The sequence below is a fragment of the Aquarana catesbeiana genome, linkage group LG07, assembly GCF_042186555.1.
Source record: "Aquarana catesbeiana isolate 2022-GZ linkage group LG07, ASM4218655v1, whole genome shotgun sequence".
Lineage (NCBI taxonomy): Eukaryota > Metazoa > Chordata > Amphibia > Anura > Ranidae > Aquarana > Aquarana catesbeiana.
The window spans coordinates 272,284,545-272,308,465 of NC_133330.1; the positions used below are offsets into that span (position 1 = coordinate 272,284,545).

A 23,921-nucleotide genomic window follows, 5' to 3' on the forward strand; every position below is an offset into this window, starting at 1 on the left:
ACACATACAGTACACTGTAATCTTACAGATTACATTACTGTATCAAATCATGTCACATTTCTTTTGTCTAGTGCCCTGCGTGCAATTTTATGTTATATATACTGTTCTTTCTGCCTGGAAACTTGAGATATTGTCCATGGCAACCAAAAAAGTGTCCCTTTACATCAAAAGTGGTTTTAGACCAGCTAGAAAACAGCGATAGTAAATTAGAACACTTACAGAACTGAGCGATAGTGAATTGTGAGGAAATTAATTTTATTATTATTATATTATTATTTATAATTATTTATTATATTATAATTTATGATTTTGTGTTTCAAACTTTATCATACCTGGGATGTCTACTAGACTCTTGTTTGGACAGATTTAAGTGTGTTATTACTAAGAATTGCAGGCCTACAATATAAAACGCCAGATTTCTATGCAAAACAATGTACCGCTTTGAGATACAAAAACCTGACATAATCCTACCGCCAGGGTGGCTACAAAATGTTGTCAATTTTGAATTATTTAAGAAATAAAAGTGTTAATAGTTTATTTTTTATCAATTAACAAAAAGAAAAGTAAATCAACAGAAGAGAAATCCATATCAAATCAATATTTGGTGTGACCACCCTTTGCCTTTAAAACAGCATCAGTTCTTCTAGGTACACTTGCACACAGTTTTTTAAGGAACTCGGCAGGTAGGTTGTTCCAAACATCTTGGAGAACTAGCCACAGATTTTCTTTGGATATAGGATTCCTCAAATCCTTCTGTCATCACGTAATTCCAGACAGACTCAATAATTTTGAGATCAGGGTTCTTTTGGAGCCAAACCATCACTTCCAGGACTCCTTGTTCTTATTTACACTGATGATAGTTCCTAATGACATTGGCTGTATGTTTGGGGTTGTTGTCCTGGCTGCAGAATACATTTGGGGCCAATCACACACCTCCCTGATGGCATGGCATGATGGATTAGTAAATGCATGTATTTCTCAGAATTGAGGACACCATTGATCCTGACCAAATCTCCAACTCTATTTGTAGAAATGCAGACCCAAACTTGCAAGGAACCTCCACCATGCTTCACTGTTGCCTGCAGACACTCATTATTGTACTGCTCTCCAGCCCTTTGCAAACAAAATGCCCTTTGCTGCACTCAAATATTTCAGTCCAGAGCCACTGCTTAAATTTTTCTGCACTCCGGTTCCTATGTTTTTGTGCATAGCTGACTTGCTTAGCCTTGTTTCCATGTTGGAAGTATGGTTTTTTGGCCACAATTCTTACATAAAGACCACTTCTGGGCAGATTTCTCCAGACAGTAGATGGATGTACCCGGGTCCCACTGGATTCCACCAGTTCTGTGCTGAAGGCACTGCTAGACATCTTCCGATGTCGAAGGGAAGTAAGCATGATGTGTCTTTCATCTGCTGTCTTATGTTTGTTGGCCAACCACTGTGTCTACGGTCTTCAACGTTGCCAGTTTCTTTGTGCTTCTTCAAAAGAGCTTAAACAGCACTCTTTAAACCCCAGTCTACTTTTCAATCTTTGCTTGCTGATGCTGGTGACATGAAACTGTCTTCCACAACCTCACCTTAGTAGCAGAATTTGGCTGTTCTTCACCCATCTTTAAGCCACCTACACAGCTGTTTCTGTTTTAGTTAATGACTGTATTTCATATCAAGTTGATGATCATTAGCACCTGCTTGGTAAAATTTGTTAATCATACACCTGACTCTAATCCTAAAAAATCTCTGGCGTTGTGCACATGTACAAAGTGTGCAAGTGTAAGAATTGATGCTGGTTTGAAGCCAAAGGATAGTCACAGCAAACATTGATTTGATTTAGATTTATCTTCTGTTTGCTCACTTTGCATTTTGTAAATTGATAAAAATAAACATTTAAAATATATATTTTTGAAAGCATTCTTACTTTAAAGTATTTCTTCACACCTGCCCTAAAAGTTTGCACAGTACTGAATATAATTATATTTATTTTAATGATTCCTTTATGCCACCTCCTTTTTTAGCCAGAGATATCTGATGTAATCATTCATTCCACATTAGCTTGGTCTAAAGCTGACCATACACTAGTAGAATTTAATTCTAGATTTTTTGTTTTAAACGTATGTGGTTATTTGTTCAGTAAAGGCCATTCTTTCTAAAATTTAATGTTAACAGCAGACAAATTTTAAAGTACATTTCAGCAACATTTGTCAAAACATCGAATGTACATAGAAATTTCGTACCAATTTTCGCACGAATGTTGATACGAGCATTCATTTGAAAATATTATAGTGTATGGCCAGCTTAAGTCTTCCTATATACACCAGCCTTGAAATCATACTGGGGTTGGTTTTTCTAAATATAAATAGGCTATGCACTTTTCAAGGGAATTTTCACTTTGCAAAGAAATTGTCCCTTGGCTTAGTGAATGTAGTGAATCTTTGCTGACTTGCTGTGTATGCATTGCATAAAGTAAGCTAAAATAAAATTCCCTTGAAAAGTGCATAGCCTATTTTAGTCTTTTTGTCTTTAGCAAAATCGACCTCATTGAGTCTATATCTATCTGAACTTACCAAAAAGTACATTATGTAGAGTTTCCTAGCAAGAGCTTTTTAATGAAAACTTCAATTATTATCAATTATTAAAAGTATTGGATTTGCCAACAGCAACCTACCAAATTCCAATTCTTATTTTAGTGGTGTATACTGGAAATAAATTTGGCTTCTATGGTCAGCACAGACAATTTTTGTAGCATGCCCCTACTTTTTACAGCAATGAAAAGTCTTTATATTTGTGTATCTGTAAGGCAAGCTGTAGATACTTTTTGTGGCCGATAAAAAAAATGTTTTGCATCACCAGTGTTCCAGCATGTGGTGTGCCTGAGCAACTATAGAAATTTTTTTTTTTATGTTGCTCCTGTTTTATCTCATTTTGCAGGCAAGGAGGAAATACAAATTTTAGTAATTCTAAGATGCCTTATATTTAGAGTAAATTTATTGTGTGCAGTTGCCAAGTAAATTGACCTTTCCTCCTGAAGACTGAAAAGTACTAGGCAAATGGTGGCTTTCTGAATTTCGGTATTTGCATATGTTTAATCACGCCCTGCATGTGACAGCACTTGGACTTTGTAATAAGTCACATAAGGTTTGATTTACTAAAGGCAAACAGACTTTGCACTTTGGAAAGTGCAGTTGCTCCAGGGCTTAGTAAATGAGCAGAAGCTCTGCTGACTTCCATCATCCAATCATGTGCAAGCAAAAATGCAGTTTTTGTTTTATTTTCCTTGAATGTGATTTGGTACTTTTTTGCAAAGTGAAGCCTAGCCTCATTTACTAAGCTCTGGAGCAACTGCACTTGCAGGGTCTATTTATGTTTAGTAAAACAACCCCAAAGACTTATTACACAGAGCCTGCTTGCTTATCTTATACCCAGAAGTATTAGTAATGTGTCAGCAATCTCCAGTGCCACCAGGTGGAGGTGAAGCTGAAGCTGAAAATACTGTCTGGCAACTTATAGATCCCAAGATACAGAAAGGAAAAGGTCAGTTTACTAAGCAAAAGCAGATGAGAAGTTTGCTTGGGGAGCAGCTGATGTCTTCTGATTTGGTTATCTCTAGGATGAACAGGAAGAAGAGGAAGCATTTAACAAGAAGCATGCCCTTCAAAAAGCCAAGGAGGTCAGCCCTATGTCTGCACCTAATGCATCATCTGTTGAGTGAGTCAGCTATAACCTGCATTTTGTTTTCTTTGTCATGTTTTAGTATAAACGGAGATACTTTGCTACATTGTATGTATTTGTAATAAGCACATGAATTCTAAAAGCAACAAAACTATTATTTCTATGTCTTTCATATTAAAGAAATGTGTACCTGGGAAAATAAGTAGGCTGTCATTGCAGAGCCTTTAAAAATGCTTGTTACAAACCAGTCAGGGTTAGGTCACAATCCATCCGTAAGCGCTATTGGGATTATTAACTCATTAAATCAACAGCCAGGCCAAGAGCATTTTTTAGATGAAGTGGTCAGCTATGGCAGCTTACATATTTCTTTCAATGGCATCACTGGGAGGGGGGGCAGAGGGGGCCCTGACCCCCCCAACATTATGCTGTGCCCCACCATGTGCCCCCCCCAATTTAAAAAAAAATATTTTTTTATTTTTTTTTACAAAAAGACAAGGTCTTATTTGGGCCGGCGCTGGAGTAACACAGTCTCTATTGAGAGGGAGAGCATCCCCAGTCAGCTTCTGCGGGTGTTTCCTCCCCCCTCCCTCTGCTCGCTGACACTGCATAATGCGAGCACTCACACAACCACGGCCGCCCAATCTGCTCCTTCCCCTGCATCCTCATTGGCAGGGAGTAGAGCGAGTTGCAGGAAGGACTCCACCAGGACTCTCAGTTACTGAAAAAACAGACCGATTTCTCCCATTCTTAGGACAGGAGAACCAGCCTGTAAATTCCCAGAGATGCCAGACCAGCGCTGTCAATAGCAGGGGCAGGACAGCAAGAGGAGGCTGGGGAACCCCATAGTTCTCCCACTGCTTTGGACCCTTATATTTTCTTGGTATGCTGGTGACATATATCTCTTGTTTTCTGCCACCCTGGGGGGCCCCAATACAGTAGGAAGGAAGCTCACTGCAGAACATGTGAAAGGGCCCGTTGTGGGATCGTAGTAAAGGGCCCCAGGATATATATATTTATATATATTTTATAGTTGTCCACCTACTTTTGTCCCTGTCCCCCCATGTGCCCCCCCCAAAATATGAAAGCTGGAGAGGCCACTGATTTCTTTTAGTACAGGTTTCTTGTAGCCTATTTGTAGCATTATAGTAAAAATGTGTTTTGTACTTTAGATAAGAGACTAAAGACATATTAGACTTTTAATGTCGTCATATCTGGGTTTGGTCATCCACAGATCATATAAAGAATAAACTGTATGATTCTCCGGTTCTTTCTCTACTTTTGCAATGCTAGTTTACAGACAAATATTATGTAATGCTTACCCTCAAAGGAGCTGCTTGATATCTCCATTCCTCTGTTCCTGTGTCTAGGTCTCTGTGAACAGCTCTGCACTCTCTGACACACCTGGCTGGGCTGGAACTATTAATTGCAGAGATACCTGTGCGTATATATAGATATATCCCAGAAACACAAAAATACTTACACACCAGAAATGATACAGACTGCTTAAGTAGCAACAAAGTGTATTGTAACCGGATGGATGAATATTTAAGATGAATATTTAAGTCAGGGGTAGGCAACCTTTAAGGAGTGGAGATCTACCTGAACAACATGGAGGAGAAAGATCTTCAGGGTGCGCCTTTTTATTTATTTATATAAAAATACATTTACTAGCAAGCCCCCAATAATAAGTAGGGACCTATAATTCCTTATGTGGCCACAAACCAAAGCATTGTGGCCACAGCATGTGTACATCCCCAGCCGCTGTCTCTAGAGCTAAAGGGGGGGTGGTTGGGAGGTGGTGAAACGGCGGCTCAGCTGAGGGGATTTACTGCCCCCAACCACTAGTGTGAACAAGCCCTAATGCACAGACCACTTTACAAAGTACCATCCCAGATAGCAAGCAAATGAGCTGCAAGTTTGAAAATTACTTGCTAAGCTATTGCTAGACTTGCCAGGCTTCACAAGTTTGTTGCACCATTTCAGCTAGCCCACATTGCATGACTCCAAATCTACTCTCTTTGCAAGGATTCTGCAAGTCTATTGCACTACATAACTGAACCAGAACTTATAGCAGTTATCCCACTACAGGGGTCACTGTGACTTGCTGTAGACTCATCACTGCAACTTTGCTCTTGTTAGAGACTTGCCATGCAAATTTGCTACAAATTGGAAAAGTGGCAACTAGAACTTTGCTTCAAGTGCTCTGCAAGTGTATAACTTGCCAGTGAAAATGTGCAGCAAGTTAATAAGACTTATGCCGCGTACAGACGATTGGATTTTCCGACAACAAAATCCTGGATTTATTTCCCATGGATGTTGGCTCAAACTTGTCTTGCATACACACGGTCACACAAATGTTGTCAGAAATTCCAAACGTCAAGAACGCGGTGACGTACAACACGTACAACGAGCCGAGAAAAATGAAATTCAATAGCCAGTGCGGCTCTTCTGCTTGATCCTGAGCATGTGTGGAATTTTGTGTGTCGGAATTGTGTACACACGATCAGAATTTCCGACAACGGATTTTGTTGTCGGAAAATTTGAGATCCAGCTCTCAAATTTTTGTTGTCGGAAATTCCAACAGCAAATGTCCGATGGAGCCTACACACGGTCGGAATTTCCAACAACAAGCTCACATCGAACATTTGTTGCCAGAAATTCCGACCGTGTGTACACGGCATTAGAATTCAACACTGCCACAAATTTGTGGCAAGTTATCCTTGCTATCTGGGACCAAAATGACCTCCTCTGCTCAGTGCAAATCACCCCTCTCCCATATTCCTCACGATAGAGATCTCTCCTAACATCCCTTATCCTCCCTCCCAGTCTACTCCCTCAGTACAGGCTCTCTGTCCAGCACAGACCAACCACATTTACAACACATAGAGTAATTACATTCCCCATAATACTCCATGTTGCCTCTCAAAAGTTTCCAGCAGTTCGTGTCCTCAGCCTGCCCCCTAGTGAAGGGGGGCAGTTAAACATCAACTGCTCTGGAATATGTGCCAGCAGTCTCCCCTATGGATGTGTAGGTGTGAGCATCTCCCGGGGCAACACATTCACAAAGTTAATTCTCCTACTGGAACTGTAGACTGGGCTACAGTTATAACTTTACTTTTATCCATTAAATATACCCAGTCACAAGGCTATTAATTTCAACTTTCCATAAGATCATTCTTCTTCATACTTGCCAACATTTCCCAAAAAATTCCAGTGACACCTTTACACCTTTTTTTATGCTGTGCATTCAGCAGGCTATTGTGGTTGGAGAATTTACTTTAATTAGGGGTGAGACATTCATTTAAAATGGGCATGGTTATACAGTATAGGAGGCATTTTTAAAGCTGAGTTTAGTTACTTATTTATTTTTTAGATGGATTACAATTCTTCCAGTTCAGTAGGGACCAGCTGAATTTTGATCATGTATGGCTAACAATCGACTTCTGTCGAACAGGAGCATTGGAAAACCTTTGTTGATCAGCGTCTGCTACAGCTGATCAGTGTATTATGACAACAGTTAGCCCTGCCTTCAGAATACAGTGGCGCAGTGGGGATGATTCCTTCATCCACCCTGCTTGTGTGGATGGGGGAATCCATTCACTAGCTCAGGGATCTCCAAACTAAGGTCCTAGAAACTGTTGCGGAACTACACATCCCATGAGGCATTGTAAAGCTCTGACATTCACAGACATGACTAGGCATGATGGGAATTGTAGTTCTTGAACAACTGGAGGGCCATAGTTTGGAGACCCCTGCACTAGCTGATTGAAATACAGCAAGACATTTTTTGTGTGTGTGTGTAGGGAAGGCTTCTCCTAGAAAAATGTGTCAGTGGAGAGTTTCATTCTTGAATTAAATATTTAATAGCTAGATACATAATAGGATTTTAAATACCCCGCCAGTGAACACAAAATGCAACGATTTTAAATATGCTTGCATATTGATACCAACAAACATCATCCACTGAAGGGACGCATGGCTTTTGCCAATATAAGGAAATTGGGTTGATGCGTTTTGTGGCAATTTCCGCTTCCTCAGGACCTCCTATCACTTAAAGCGGTGTTCCCATTATAAAAAAAAAAAAAAAATGAAGTTAGCAGCTACAAATACTGCAGCTGCTGACTTTTAATAATTGGACACTTACCTGTCCCAGGGTCCAGCGATGCGGGGGAATCGCTCGTCTCCCTCTCCGCTTGGCGATACCAGCATTTTAACTGTGGGCGCCCGGCTGTGGCTTCACAGCCGGGCACCCACTGCGCATGCACGAGCCGCGCCGCGCGCCGTGACTGGCCGTGCAATCATCTGAGACCTGTCACGTGTCCCAGATGATTGTCTAGAGGGAGGGGGGAGGTGATCTCCCATCCTGCGCCGCAGGAAGTGACGTCAGGAGCCCAGGCGCTGAAGGAGGCAGACTACGAGGGACCCCCTAGCAACAGGCATTTAGAGGTGAGTAAAAAAAAAATTTCTCCAATGTTTTTTTTTTTTTGGGGTGGAACTCCATTTTAAACAAGTAAAAATGACCAGAAGAGTAACTTCTAGAAACAGAAAATATATGCATACGTTACAGAATATCAAATAGTTTGCTTCCATGAATTAACAATTATCAAATCTAGTAAAAATGCACAATAGCTATCTCTGGAGGTGAAAAGAGGGGAGAGCGAGAAGGAGAAAAAAGAAAAAAAAAAGCGAACTGAAATAAGAGTTAAAACATTGAGCAGCATTGATACTACCATTGCTAAATGTGATAGCTTCAGCTTAGAAACATGCTGGTTATTAGGGAGCCAGAACCCGCCAGTGTCCTAACAACCAGTGACTCATTGCTATCTGCAAATTAAACTGTCAGACGGGTTTCCTGGGCGGCTGGTAAAATGTAAACAAGGGAGCAGGGACACTGTTATTAAGAAAAAAAACACAGCATGGAGATTTCCCCACAATCCATACTAGGGTCTGGTATGAATTTTAAGGGGCATCCAATTGCAATAAAAATGTGGCAAGATATCCCCCCAAATTCTATACCAGAACCCAACGCACCTTGTCTCTATGCTGATTAGGTGATGAGGACAAGGACCTCTTCCCCACAACCCTGGCCTTGTGTTTGTGGGGGTCTGTGGGCAGGGGGCTTATTGCAAACCCCTGATACTGCCCTCTGTACCCCCACTCACTCACAAAACACAGTAGAACAAACAGACACAATTTTTGTCCTTTATTGAAAAAAAAAAAAAAAAAAAGCTTCACTATATATATTCACTACCAATCATATCCTCCAGCGATGCAGGTCTACGTCAATCACGACACCTGCCAACCCACCCCCAAAAGAAAACCCGATGCCAAGGCTTGTCTGATTCTGTCGTTTTTCACACTCCAAATGACATCTCTGGGTCCACACCCTTTTTTTTTTTTTAAATTCCTTTATTTTGATACACAGAAGGCATAGAAATACAGTCTAGGTTACAGCCGGTGATGTATTCCATACAAAAATACTTATGAATCATATGAAGTATAACTGTAGCCCAAAATCCAAGTTATTTACCAAACAAATATGGTAGCATAGATATGTTCTAGCCAAAAGTATATCTGTTTCATACATAATATATTATATCAAGGTTGCCTACCAACGGGCCTCCTTGCATAAAACTTAAATTGTTTATGAACAGTTTTGATATCTATTAAAATATTTAAACCTTTAAAGACAGATATGTCTTTTGCTATATAGGTGAGTGTTACCTGCTCACTTCAAGAAATGTCGTTCACATTATATTCGTAATCGCCGTCACAACGGCTGCTTAGTGAGCTGATCGAGACATAAGATACTAAAGAGAAGAAAAGAGTAGAAAGTGGAAAGAAAAGCGGGGAATGAAAGGGGAAGGGGATGCATGAGAGGGTGAAAAGAGCGCAAAAAAGAAGGGGTTGTAAAGGGATGGCTGCGACACCGCCCCCAACACGATCCCACCCGCCACATCCCAAAGGGGTGTATACGTATATCTGTTTCAATGGAGTTTTTGGGGTTGTATCTCAGGTAGGCGGAGATTGTGTCTCCGCCATGTCCTGCAGATATGCGTCTGTACCCACAAAATATCTCCAGGGTCTCCATTTGTCAATAAATTGTTCCTCTTTGTTTTGTAGAGTTGCCGTCAGTTCCTCCATGCGTAAGATACAGTTAACTTTTGAATACCACAGGACCCTGGACGGAGGGAGAGGATTCCGCCAGAGCGCCGGAATGCATGTCCTAGCTGCGTTTAGGAGTTGCATTGTCAATGTTTTCTTGTATTTTTGAATCGGTCTCGTGGTCAGGTGTAGAAGGCATGCGGCCGGGTTGTCTTTGAGATTGACCGAGGTCAGACTTTGAATAGTCGTGGTCACCTCCTCCCAAAAGGGTCTCAGGAGTGGGCACGACCAAAAGACGTGAAGCATACTTCCCACTTCCCTGTCACATCTCCAACACCTATCTGACAGCGACGGGTTCATTTTATGTAACATATATGGGACTCTGTACCACCTGGTCAGGATTTTATATCCCGCTTCTTGATAATGGCTCGCAATCGAGGACTTATGTGCTAAGACCAAGACCTTCTCTCTTTGTTGAGTGGAGAACTGTGTCCCCAGGTCCCTTTCCCATTTCAGGAGGAACTCTGGAGTTGAGTCCCCCCCCTGACTCGTCAGAAGACCGTATAGAAACGACAGTGTGTGTCTGATTGGTTCCCCAGATTTGCAGAGAGATTCCAGGGGAGTGTGGCTCCGAGGGGCATAGTGTAATTTCTGGAGGGTCTTCAGATAATGTCTAAGTTGAAGAGTGCTGAAGCTGTCTAATGGAGGATCTATGAGTCTGGAGAGTGTGGAGGCAGTTGGAAGTTCTCCCCGGGGCCAAATCTCACCTAGGGACTGTTTTTCACTAATCGTCAACTGTCTCAATCGGCGACTTGTGAGTCCGGGGGTAAAGTCCGGGTTACCTATAATCGGCGTCATGGGTGAGGGTAGCGGTGCTATGTCTGTGGTGCGGAATATTTTCCTCGCTACCCGGAGGGTGGCACCTATTAGCGGGTGAGATTTCATGTCCACCGGCGGGGTGGACACGAGCCACGGGGATGGGAGTAAGGGAATAGAGGAATCTTCAATTTCCATTCCCACCCATTGTTTGGAGTCTCTGTTACAGTGCCAATCGGCAATCCTGGCTAAGTGAACCGCTTGGTAATATCGAGAGATATCCGGGAGACCCACTCCCCCCTTATCTTTGGGTTTGGTCAGTGTTTGTATTTTCGCTCTGGGGGATTTATGAGACCAAATAAACTCTCTAATGATAGACTGAATTTGCTTAAAGAAAGTAGTTGGTAACTGGATCGGTAATGTTTGAAGTACATATAAAATCCGGGGTAGGGCTGTCATTTTCAGGGCGGTACAACGCCCAAACCAGGTCAAGGTAAGTCTGTGCCACGTCTGGAGATCTATCTTAAGTCTCTGGAGTAGGGGTACGAAATTGCTGGTGTATAGGTGTGCCAAGTCCGGGGTGATGTCCACCCCCAGGTAGCGGATAGATTTCTCCGCCCACCTAAAGGAGAAGGATTTGCTCATGTTTATAGCTTCTCTAGCTGGTAGTGTGATATTCAACACCGCGGACTTGGCACAATTGACTTTGTAGTTTGATAATTCCCCATATGCCTTAAGAGCTGAAAGGATGTTGGGTAGCGTAATCTGTGGGTTGGAGACGAAAAAAATCAGATCGTCGGCGAAGGCCGCGATTTTGTGGTGTCCGGAGGGTTTAGTAATTACCGTTATATTAGGATTCCCACGAATGCTACACATGAACGGCTCGAGGGAGAGAATGAAAATCAGTGGGGACAGGGGGCACCCCTGTCTCGTCCCGTTTGAAATGTCAAAGAATTCCGAACGCCACTCGTTGACCCGTACCGCCGCCGAGGGAGCCGAGTACAAAGATGAGATCCAGCCTCTCATGTTTGGGCCTATTCCAATATGCTCCAGAGTGGCCCGTATAAAATGCCAGGCCACCCTATCAAAAGCCTTCTCTGCATCCGTGGAGAGGAGCAGAAAAGGCTTCTGGACTGATCTCGCTTCATGTATAAGATTGAGAACTCTAATGGTATTGTCTCTCGACTCCCTCAGCGGCACAAACCCCGCCTGGTCCAGGTGGATCAATTGTGGGATATGCGGTAAGATTCTATTGGCGAGGATTTGGGAAAATAATTTCAGATCCACGTTAAGTAACGCAATCGGGCGGTAGTTACTGCAGTAATTGGGATCCTTCCCTTCCTTTGGGATCAGGGATATAAATGCCCGTAGGGAGTCTACCATGTTAGTACTACCCCCCTTTAATGTGTTGTACGCTTTGAGAAAGTGTGGCGACAGGTTGGGCTCAAAGGTCTGGTAATAGGTCAGCGTGAAGCCATCCGGCCCCGGTGCCTTCCTGGGTTTCGTTTGTGCCAGCGCTAGCACTAGTTCTTCCTGAGTAATGTCCGCTTCGAAAGCGTCACTTATTTCAGTTGGCAAAGTAGGCATACCCGAGGACCTGACGTATTCACCCGCCAACCTCTCCTTCTCCTCTAAAGAACCCACGGGTTCCCCCTTGTGTAGGTTGTATAATTGTTGATAATACTTAACGAATTCGCTGGCTATATCTCTGGAGGTGTGAGCTTTCGCCCCTTGTGAGGTCACTATTGATGGAATGTAAGTGCGCTGTCTCGGACCACGTAGAAGTCTGGCCAACATGGTACCTGGTTTATTGGAAAATTCGAACATAGATCTTCTAGCCCAAGCCAGATTCTGTAGCGTTTTGTGGTACAGAAGATCTTTCAAGTCACCTCTGGCCTTCAATAGAGCCTTGAGGTGTGTTTCGGCTATAGACTTCTTGTGTAGCAGCTCGAGAGACCGCACCTGGGATATCAAGGAATCAATCTGTTTGGTTCTTTCCCTTTTTTTTGCAGCCCCGATCCTAATTAGTTCACCTCTTATTACACATTTATGGGCCTCCCATATTGTCATTGAAGACATCTGTGGGTCCGTGTTTTCTGAGAAATAGTTGGTTAGTGTCCTATTTATCTCTGTGCGTACTTCCGGGATCTGTAACAGCGACTCGTTTAGTTTCCAAGTTGGGGGGGATCTAAGTTCTGTATCCCAGCACATGGTTACATGTGTGGGAGCATGATCCGATAGGGAAATGTAATCAATTTGGGATGAGGTGACATAAGGGAGATCCTTATGTTGAATCTGGAAAAAGTCTATCCTGGAGTAGGTTCCATGCACCGCAGAGAAGTAGGTGTAATCCCTCTCCTCAGGGTGCATGGTCCTCCAGGGATCGACTAACTGCAGGCCAGCCAACTCCTGTTTAAGTTTTTTCAAGTAAGCGAAGGATAAATGAGACGCTCCTCTCGAAACGTCGAGTAGTGGCTCCGGGGCAAAGTTAAAATCACCGCCCATCAGGAACAAACCCTCCCGGAACTCCAGGATCAAGGGAGTGAGTGAACGCAAGAAGGACAGGTGGTCAGAGTTGGGAAAATAGACATTGACCAGGGTCACTGTGGTATTTCTGATTTTGCCCTTTAAGAGCAGGTACCGCCCATGTGGGTCTGCTCTCTCCTCTAACAGCGTCCACGGTAAAGATCTGGCTATCAATATGCTAACCCCCTTCGATTTCGACAAAGGGGAGGGAGCGTGGTACGCATTGGGAAAGTCCCTGTTACTAAGTCTGGGAACTGCCGACTGTTTGAAATGTGTTTCCTGAATAAACGCCACCTGTGAGCGTGTCTTTTTCAGGTCTGAGAGTAATCTGGAGCGTTTCTCCGGTGTCGCCAGACCCCTAACATTGAGGGAGGTAAATTTTATCTCTCCTTGCGTGCGTGGACCCGTGGGATTACCTGGGGGGGCCATGTCGCACACCAATACCAAACAAAAATATAAAAATAAAGATGTCCAGAGAGGTATAAAGCGGGGGGGGGGGTGGGGGCGGAACCACCGCCAGGGACGAGAGGGGGTGGAGGAATAAGAGGAGGACGGGCAGATAAGAAGAAGTAGAGGGGAGGACTGAGAGAGGGAGGGAGGAAGAAGGAAGTGAAAGCTAGGAGATGAGAAGAAACAATACTAAGAAGGACAAATGAATTATCCTACTGTTGCTAAACTAAGCCTTGCGCACGTATGCGCTACCTATTAGTGGGTGTGGAAGACTAGACTCTGCGACACAGTGGGAGACGTGTCGACAGGAGAGAACCGGTAGAATAAAAGATACCAGACTATTACCGCTATAAATGGAACATAGATATAAAACATAATAATAATAAAAATTCCAAAAACAACTCTATTTGTCATGTTGCTTAACCTTCAGGCTGCGTGTATGTGACCCCCTGTAATGTAGTGTATGTGAACACAGAGAAACGCATACACTAACTACTCGTCTGTAACATAACTTTCACAGTGAACTTTGGTGCCTAAGATCAAAACAGTATTAAGCTATACACAATACCGTGTCTTCCGAATCAGGGCTCCCCCAGCGCCGCCACCCCACGTCCCCAGAAAAAAAAAAAATAAATAAATAAAAAAAAAATAAAAATAAAAATAAACGGGGAGCAACAAAAAATGCCTCCGTTACAAGTGGGGAACCATGGGGGGGAGGCGCAGCGAGAAGGCCTCAAAAGCATTTGGGTCTAAACAACCATTGTAGGCATTGCCACTCTGTAACAAGGTGCAAGGCCTTCTAATAACCCACATACATAATAAGCCCCTTAACCTATACAGGACCCACTCACGGAACCATGTGTATATTTTATGAGATCAGGAAGGATAGTCCAATCAAGACTCTGGTGAGGTGAGATTGTCTCTCGGGGATATCCTGGACCTTGAGCGCCATTGTCGTCTACTGGATCTTTGGGGTCTTGGTGATGCAGAACGTGGGTTGTTGAAGGTGATTGGAAAGTCCAGCCAGTTGGGCACGGAGAAACCGGGGCACTCCAAGAACCCGAACAGGTCGGGAAGCTGTTCCGGCCATCGCAGCACGAATGAGTTGGTCCCTTTCAGAACAATCAAGTGGAAGGGGTGTCCCCATCTGTATGTGGCTCCTGCTGATCTGATTGCTTCAAGTAATGGACGTAATTGGCCTCTCATGCGCAGGGTGAGTCGCGATAAATCAGGGAAGAGTTGCACAGTCGCACCATCAAAGTCCAGGGGGCCCTGGGTCCATGACTTCTGTAAAATTTCCTCCTTGATTGTGTAGTAGTGAACTCTCGCCAATACATCTCTCGGTGCTGGATCGTCTCCTCTCCTAGGGCCCTGCACACGGTGCACTCGGTCCAGTTCCAGCTCAGCTGTAGGTGGTTTGTCCAGCAATCGATTAAATATGGCCACTATCGTAGCTCTGAGGTCACTCCCTGATGTGGCTTCAGGTAGGCCGCGTACTCTGATGTTGTTTCTTCTGCTGCGATTTTCTCCATCATCTATGGAAAGTTGCATCAGGATCAGGCGTTTTTTATAATCAACATGAACCTTTTCCATGGCTGACATTCTGGATTCTAGCAGGGAAGTGGATGTTTCCACCACAGATACCCTAGAGTCTACTGTATCTATCCTCTGCTTAAGGTCATGGATTTCTTTAGAAAGGGTATTCACGATAGTAGCTGCCGAGTCAGAGATGTCTTTTTTAGTGGGGAGAAGGGCAATCAGCTCCTTCCAGCCTTCAGGCAGTGCTGGCCCCTGAGTGCTGGCAGTCTGTACAGATTGCGCGAACGAGCAACTGTCTATCCCCGGGATTTCCGGGGATATGATCGGGGAGTCCGGTCTGTGGGGGAGAGACCCGTCACCTTGAGAGGCACTGGGGGGCCCTTTGCTCGTCTTTTTGAGCGATGCTGTGCCTGTTGTTGCGCGGCGGCGCCATCTTGGATTCGGGGGCCTGTGACGGAGTGGCTGTATTCCGCAGGAAATAAGCTGAAATGTCCGCGTTTTTGTTGGCTGCAGGTGTTCCCGGAGGTCTGTCCGTCATGGACGTATAGTTGTTTGCACGGTAGGTGCACTAGATCCGGATCTCAGCCTGAGCGAAGCACGGAGCTCCCAGAAAGAGCAGCCTCACAGCGCCATTGCCAAGCCACGCCCCTGCGGGGTCCACACCCTTAAAATAAGCAAAGGGGTGGGGTCACTGACCTGTTTGGTCACTGTTTCTTAGGACGCCGGTGGGTTGTCCCTTACAGTCAGTATTCGTGAGCAGGAGCTGTCACGTTTAGCAGCAGTAGTAATATTGCTGCTAAATGTTTCACTTCCCACTGCAGCTGGAGGTCCAGTTTTGCAATGAAATAAGATGTAAAAAATGGGCTAAATATCGCAAAATAAAAAAATTAATCCATGTATTAATTAACATGTTTTTTCGTGAATTGCCTGCTTCTGAGATAAATATTGGATGAGTTATTTAAAGCAAAAATTCATGCGGTATTTAGCTCTTGATGACCTGACCCCATTGTCTCATTATTACAAAACATATGACAATGAAAAATAGAAATCCCACATTATTCTGTTTACTCCCTTGTGAAAAACACAAGAGTATTCCAACGGTTTTCCCCACTAAAGTGAATGTACTGTGATGAGTGTTTGAAAGTATTTGCTTTGCACAATGAGTCACATAATGACACAGAGCCGTATCAGCAACATTAGTAATTACCACTTTGACAGCAGGCATTACCTAGACATTAAGAAAATAACATAATATATAGTTTCATTAATTGCAACTTACTAAGTCACCAGCAATTGAGAGATTGTTCTTGTTATAAATGTGTATACTCTGCAATACAGTATTAAAGGAACTATCTATAAGTTGCTAGTACAACAATACATAACAAGGGACCAACCAATCAAGGGTGAAAATAGGACGTACATTGGACTTTAAATGTTCTTCCTAGGAGGGTATTAATCTCTAACAGATACACACTTTATGTCATTTTGAACTGTGACCTGTTTTCAGCAGACAGCGGGCTAAAGCCAGTGACGTCACAGAGCCGGTCCAGGCTCGGACAAGATCGCGACAATGAAGTTGGGATCCGCCCACATGCCTGGACCGGCACCCGGCTTAGCCTCTCATGGAGCCTGAGCCAGCAGCTCCCGCCCCCTCCACAGCCCAGCACTTAGGAGCAGAGCAGAGAACCGGTAACTGACAGTCACCAGCATTCTGCTTAAGGAGCTGTGAGAACCGAGCGATCAACGGTGTTCACTCAAACAAACCTCCATCACCACAACCCTCCCCCCACCCCTCGCGGGAGACAGTCCAGAGGCCGTGATAGGAGGCTTTACCGTGAGAAGGCAGATGGGAGCCGAACCAGGAATCAAAATGCAGCAAGGTAAGAGCTGGGGCTTCTCCTCCCGGCCGAACAGGAAGTGGGTCCTGAGACTCCCTGGCCAATCGAGTCTCAGGAGGAGCTGCTTCCTGATTGGCTGGGAGAAGAATCAGGAAGACAATAGCGAATATTAATTTGCTATTATCACACAAATGGGTGGACTTGGGGTGCAGTGCTCTGCGCCCCGAGTCCACCCTTTTTTTAAGCCAATTAGAGCCTCTAATCACGTGCTTCAAAAAAAAAAAAAAAAAAGCCCCATTGAAATCCATGCGTCTGGCGCCCTGCATGTAGATTAAGGGCCGGACGCACTGGATAGGGGGGGTGGCGCCCGTGCGCCACTATGGACGGGCCGCCACTGGTCGCTACTATTTTTACTGTCCTGTCACAAGGTGCAGCTGAGGAGGTGATCTGTAAAACTATGTACACACTATCAGTTTGTTTTTTTCGTTCAATCCAGCAGGCTGAATGAAAAAAAAATTAGGACCTTGAGAGTTTGTACAGCGATCTCCCTGCTGAGCTATTGTGTTCTGGCAGTGGGACTGCCCCCCCGACAGAACACACCGGTCAGTGCTTGCAGCCATTGGCTGAGAGCGTTGATTGGATGCCGATCGGCAGATGTTTTCTGGATGCCGATCGGCAGATTTTTTTTCGGGCATGCCCCTTCAACAGAGGCCAGGTGTTCAGCTGGTTTCAGTCGGACAGGCTGCTGTACACATGGGCCAAATGTCAGATGGTTTCTGTTGAACTGGTTGATAGCAGACGATATTTAGGCTGTGTGTACGGGGCTTAAGTGAAAGTAAGCCTGCAGCAGAGAAAGACCAGGTCCCTACCCCCGCCAAACAGAAATTTGCTGCATGGCAGAGCACTGTAAATCTTAAGGTTCAATGGACAGAAATACAGTAAATATGCTTTTGGCACATATAACAGCTCCTTTATATTTATTTGTATTTTGTGTAGTTGCCCGGAGTTCAGTTTTATATTATTATGTCAGTCACTGATGTTCTCTGCAAACAGTATTTTTTTTTAGTAATTACCATTATGATCCACTGACAGAATGCTGGGGATTATGTTATAACAAACTCACATACCAATTCCCAGAGGGGCAAGGATTTCTAAGAAAATGTTGCGCCTAGCGAGAGAACAATCCCCTGGCTTATAGAAGGGTTATTTTATTTACTAAATGTATTAGCGGAGTGGTGCCTGCTTACACAACCTTTGTTGTCCCAGAACATTATCCTCTTGACCATTTTACTTTACCCTCTGGGCCTCATTATCACTGAGCTGATGGTTCTGGCCAGTATTTGAAGTACCTTAGAAGTGCTTTCACTGAAATACAAAGAACCGGTAACAGAGACTTCAGGGATTAGAATAACTGTGGATATAAGTAATATATTAAAGTCTTCCACAAAATCTGAAAATGTTTGTTTAGGTCTAAGCGAGAGTAAAAACACTTTTATTTACCTGATCCTCTGCTCCCCAGGAGACGGCGCTCCCCTATGCTTTGGCAGTGGACCATCTTTCGGCATCATCACATCCAATGTAGGGCTATGGACCCTGCATTGATCTTGATGATGTCAGAACCTTAGACCCCCTGAGAATGACACTGCGGGGACTGCTCTAGCAGGGTGGAGGATCAGGTAAGTAAATCTTCTTTTCTATGTCCTGTGATATTCAGGGGTCTCAGACTTACTGCTCTAATGGTTCTGCGCCGGCTTCTTCTTCTTCTGAGTGCCAGTTTGCTGCCTCTTCATTGGCTAGTGGAGAATGACCTCAGTCCTGTGCATGCACAGGAGGATGTTATCCCGAGTCTCAGAGACCAGCCCATTCTGTCAAAACAGCCAGCTCGCCCAAATCTCCAACCACATCACGTCCGGTGACTCTCCAGCAGCAGTAATTGCAGATTTCGACGCCTGTTTTTAGCGTATACACTACGGTACAGTGCACAACGAGTTTGCTGTTTTGACAGAACAGGGGCTAAGAAGTAAAAAAGTTGTCGCCACCTTGGAGGCGGCCATGTTGTTGGTTACTAGCGGGCAGACTAACAATGTCCGCTCATTATATTGTGCATCGTAGTGTATACACTGTCGGCATTCTGTAAAAACAAGTCATCAAAATCTGCAATTACTGCTGCTAGAGAGTCCCCGGAAGTGACGTGGTTGGAGATTTTGGCAAGTTGGCTATTTTGGCAGAACACAGGCACTGTAGGCTGAGCTGCACGTGCAATTTACAGTGCCAGTGAGCAGGCATGTAGGCGCATTTTATTGCAAAAGAAACAGTGCATGCTTCTTCTGTAATAAAAATGTGCCTGCCTGCTTGCAGTTTTTTTTACAGCAGCACTTTAATGCAAAGTGCCCTTTATTTTACAAAATAATCAATAGCTATATTTCCTCATACAAAACACAAACAGTCATTAACTTCAGCTTAAAATAAAACCTTGTTTTACCGGCAGTGAAACTTGTCCCTTAAATGGGCCATAACATCCTGCCTGCTTCAGGGGGTCTCCAGAAAAAGGAAATTGGTCTCTGTTTGATCTTCAACTGCCATGATGCTGCACATGTGATCAGTTATGACATCAGCCATTTGATAGTTTGAAAGTTTGGTTGAGAGCACAACCAATGTGACAGTTACTGCTGGGAATGTGTTTTTTGAGTATGTTAAAGTGGAGTTCCAGGCTAAAATGCAAATAGGTCCTGAACCATAAAGCATTAACCCCCCCCCGCCCGCCCCCTCCCTCCCTCATTTTTGTATATCGTTTTTCTTTTTTTTTTTTTTTTTTTATAGCTTTGCACCTTTTTAATGTTTTTAAGCTGCCGTGGCGAAGTACGTAATTTCCGCAAATGCTTTGGGCCCTCCTCCTTCTCCCTGCTGCCTTCTGGAACCTGTGTGTGTCCCAGAAGACGTCAGGACAACTCAGAAAGCACAGCGACATGCGCATGTGCAGTAGGAGCTTGCAATGCCAGCGCCTGCACCCAAAGCCGATGGACGAATCAGCTTGGGGTGCCTATATTACGGGAACCCTGGACAGGTAAGTGTCCTTATATTAAGAGTTAGCAGATACAGTATTTGTAGCTGCTGACTTTTCACTTTTTTCTGTACAAGCTGGAACTCCACTTTAAATCGATGGGTTTATTTCCGCTTTATTGCTTTGACATGAATTTTCTCCTATATTATGAGGTCTAGTTGCTAACATATATTTAGTGCCACCTTAAAATTCACATAAGTTATTGTGTGGTTATCATTTATAAATAGTTGATTGTAGTTTGCTGATACGTGTTGTATGTTATATGTCACTGGAAGTCTACTACAATGATTTGTTTGCCCTATGGTCTCTTTGTCTAGGAAGGATCGCCGTAAACGGCATAACATGTCCATCTGGGAGCAGCGCACAAGTCAGCTAAGGAGACATATACAGATGTCTAGTAAAGAAGGTCTACAGAATGAAGAACTAACAGCGTTGAATCCTCACTCCAGTATATACCGCAAGACAAAGCTAGAAGAAGAGTCTACTGAAAAGGTAGAAGGGCAGCAAGAAGAAAGGCCGGGAACAGAGGGTCACAAAGATGGAGAAGAAAGCCCCACTCAACAAAATCTCAGGGAACACTGGCGGCAAAAGTCTAGACATGGCAATGCTGAAAATACAGAGCCTAATGGCACAACACCTGAGGAGTCTATACGCAGGAGGCAGAGCCAAAGACGAAGCCGGCACAGAAAAGTAAGGACTGAAGGGAAAGAAATTTCCAGCAATCCAAATAGCACCTCAGCCAGTCAGGAGGGAGGACTTGAGAGAGTGACCACTGAGGATGGTAAAACACCCAAAGAGGAGAAAAGGAATGGTGAAGCCAAGGAAGTGAGAGAAACGGAGGAGGAGCCACTTTCGAGTTGTCTCAAATACTGTGAAGATAGGTACATAAGACTTGTGTTGCTACAAATGTATGTACAGGTCTGCTAATATTTCCACACACAAGCAGGTCATAGGTGAAGCTTAGATGTGAAGGTATGGAGTGACTGCATTTTCAGTTTTTCCATATGTATGCTTTACCTATGATCTGTTCATATGTGGCAACATTACCTGACTATCCTCTTGACTTAAGTCTTTTGCAAGTGAACACCTTTCCTTTTAACAGGATAGGTTCACCTTTTACATAAACTGGCCCATGTAGACTAAGGGCACCAGTAGTTTAAAACACACTGTGCTATTTGTAAAAACATTGTTTACGGCAAATGCCATACCCATAGGCCTTTTCTGTCACCCATGAAGCCTGTTTGAAATACTCCTATGTTTACAATCCTGTGTCCTGGCTAAAGTGATAATCTCTTTAGTTGTCCTCAAAGAAGGAGCCTATGCAACCAGAAAATAAGCCAGGAATGTAAACTTTGGGAGCATTTCAGCCAGGTTTCATCAGTGGCAGAAAAGATCTGCAGGTATGGCATTTGCATTAAACAATTTTTTTTTTCACAAATGACAGTTTATTTTAAAGTGGTTGCTGTCAATCTCAGCCAGTGAGGAGGGAGCAGGGGGCGGGGCCAAGCTGCACTCTGCAAGTAGCTTGCTATAGTGAGCACTAGGCAGGGGGAGGGACCAGGAACGTCAGCGGGTGACCGAGAATAGGAGGATCGGGGGCTGCTCTGTGCAAAACCATTGCACAGAGCAGGTAAGTATACCATGTTTATTTTTATTTTATATAAAAAGGAACCTTTAGAATCACTTTAAACTACTGGGGCCTGTTGTCTGCATGGGCCAGCTAATGTAAAAGGTGAATGTGGCCTTTGGGTGGATCTGAGAATTATCAAAAGAACTATTTTTTTCTTATTTAATGATTACAGGACCTCCCCAATTTACCTAACACTTAGTTTCACTATTCGTTACATAAGTAATTTCTTTTCACTCAATTTAAAGAATACAAAGAACAGTTGTGCACATATTTGAAATATCTTACATTACAGCCATTAATGTTTACAGCTTAATACTAACCTTAAATTTTAGTTTTGGGTGAGCTCCTGTGGGTCGATTGACTTACTAACTTCTGATATTCGCTATAATAGTGTGTCCATGCCTTCCCTTACAAAGCCTTAAAGGAAACCTGTACCAAGACAAGTGAGTAAGTTGCCATTGCTGGCCTCTCCTTCTAAAAATACTAGTCGTCTGTCATGGCTTTAGTTTTTTCTCTCTCAATGGCCCGGTCAATCAAATGAACATCAGAACTCCTGATCTGAATAACTGATCCAGGTCAGTGACTTTATTGAATATTGAAATCTATTCTATTGTATCAACACTCTTTTCAGAAATGATAGTCCAGCAGTGGTAACCAAAGTATTTCTCTCAAGATAGTTTTTCAAAAAAGAAGGTGTCACTCAATCACTGTTAGTCTCCCGCGTTAGTCTCCCGCGTTTTGGAGAATTAATCAGGAAGTAATTACTGACTTTGTAAAAACCATGAAAGTTGAATGGCCACTTGATGGAGTTCTGATGGAGATATTTTGCTGCTACAGTCCTCAAAAGATAAAAAAACACATACATTTTAATTAAATCTGGCTGTACAGTATTCGATTTTCAAAAGAAAATTTGTATAAACATTTGTACGAAAATTCTCATTACATTTGACAACTTGACAAATGTTGTATGAAAGTAGATTAGAATTTTGTTTGCTTTTAACATTCAATTTTGTAGCGAATTATTCTCAAATGAAAATCACATACACTGTTAGAAATGCATTTGTTTAAGAAAATCTTTCCATTTTGCTCCTTCAAATTTTCTCATCACTGTTGTCGAAAACAAAAGTAGATTTGACCCCACTAACGATTAGAAGATTGAGCAAACATTTTTAAAACAAAAAATTTCAAAAAAAATTCCACTACATCTTGAGGTGACACAAAGTGAAAATTTCTTTTTGTATAGTACTGTAGAAGACAACACAGAGCTCTGTTGTTCCTCTATGTACATAAAACTTTCTGTTGCTGTGCTCGTGAACTGTACATATATTCATAGCTTGCACCGTGAATCCCATTGTGTTATGTGTGTAAGTCAAACTAAAACCTGCCATAGATGGTTCAAATCTCTGCTGGTTCAGCAGGAACTCACTGAGATTCTAACCATGTATGGGCAGGCTGAATGTACCCAAGTTGATTGATTGCTTAACTTGGGTACAACCAGCCTGCCAGATTTTACATGTGATTGTTGGTAGCAGCTGCTATAGCTGCTAAAAATAATCACTTTGTTCTCCCGGCGGCTATGGCTCCCCGGGAACACAATGTCTCCACGGGAGGAATTCCCCTGTCAACACTGTCTATGATGATGGGGGAATCAAGCAATTTTCTCTCCTGTAACCTGTGGTTGCAGGAAAGAAAATCGCTCCATCTATGCCCGGCCATATATTGATAATTTGTTTTAGTTCAACCAGCGGGTTGAACAAACAAATAAATAAATCAGATTCCCCCATCCACACATTTGATTTGGATGGGGGAATCCTTCCTGCTGTGATATTGTATTCTGACAGCGAGGAGACCTGCCCGCCGTCAGAGTACAATGATCATTTCCTGATCGTTCAGGAAAAACCCAACAGTCTGGTTGTAGACAAGTTGATCGATAGACCAACCTGCCCATACATGGATAAAAATTTGTCCAGTCCCTGCTAAACCAGCTGTTTCGATCTATGTATATTCACCTTTACAGAATTACATATTTCAGGTCTGGTGTAACCTGGGAAAACTTTTCAAAGCTGTAAAAATAAATGTTACTAGTGCTAAACACAAACTTTTTTTTGTAGAGAGAGAACTTTTTTATTAAGTATTATTTTTTATGATATGATATCAATATAGTAAAAACAATATAGAACATGAAATATATTAAAATGTGGCCATTTTCATTACCTGTTTGGTGGTCTATTGAAATGTCATACCTCTGGTGCTTCTCTGATCGATTTATTTGGTTGTCATTGCTTACACA

At 43.2% G+C, this 23,921-nt stretch overlaps 1 protein-coding gene across 9 annotated transcripts in view; it reads left to right on the forward strand.

Moving 5' to 3' along the window:
* The window catches only part of CACNA1E (calcium voltage-gated channel subunit alpha1 E), a 1,300,209-nt gene that overhangs the window by 1,156,016 nt on the left and 120,272 nt on the right, over nt 1-23,921 (forward strand). For all 9 annotated transcript variants that reach the window (XM_073593343.1, XM_073593351.1, XM_073593342.1 and 6 more), the window contains 2 exons: nt 3,605-3,702; nt 20,319-20,882. In XM_073593343.1, coding sequence (XP_073449444.1) covers nt 3,605-3,702; nt 20,319-20,882 — 662 coding nt within the window. The remainder of the gene's footprint in view (nt 1-3,604; nt 3,703-20,318; nt 20,883-23,921) is intronic.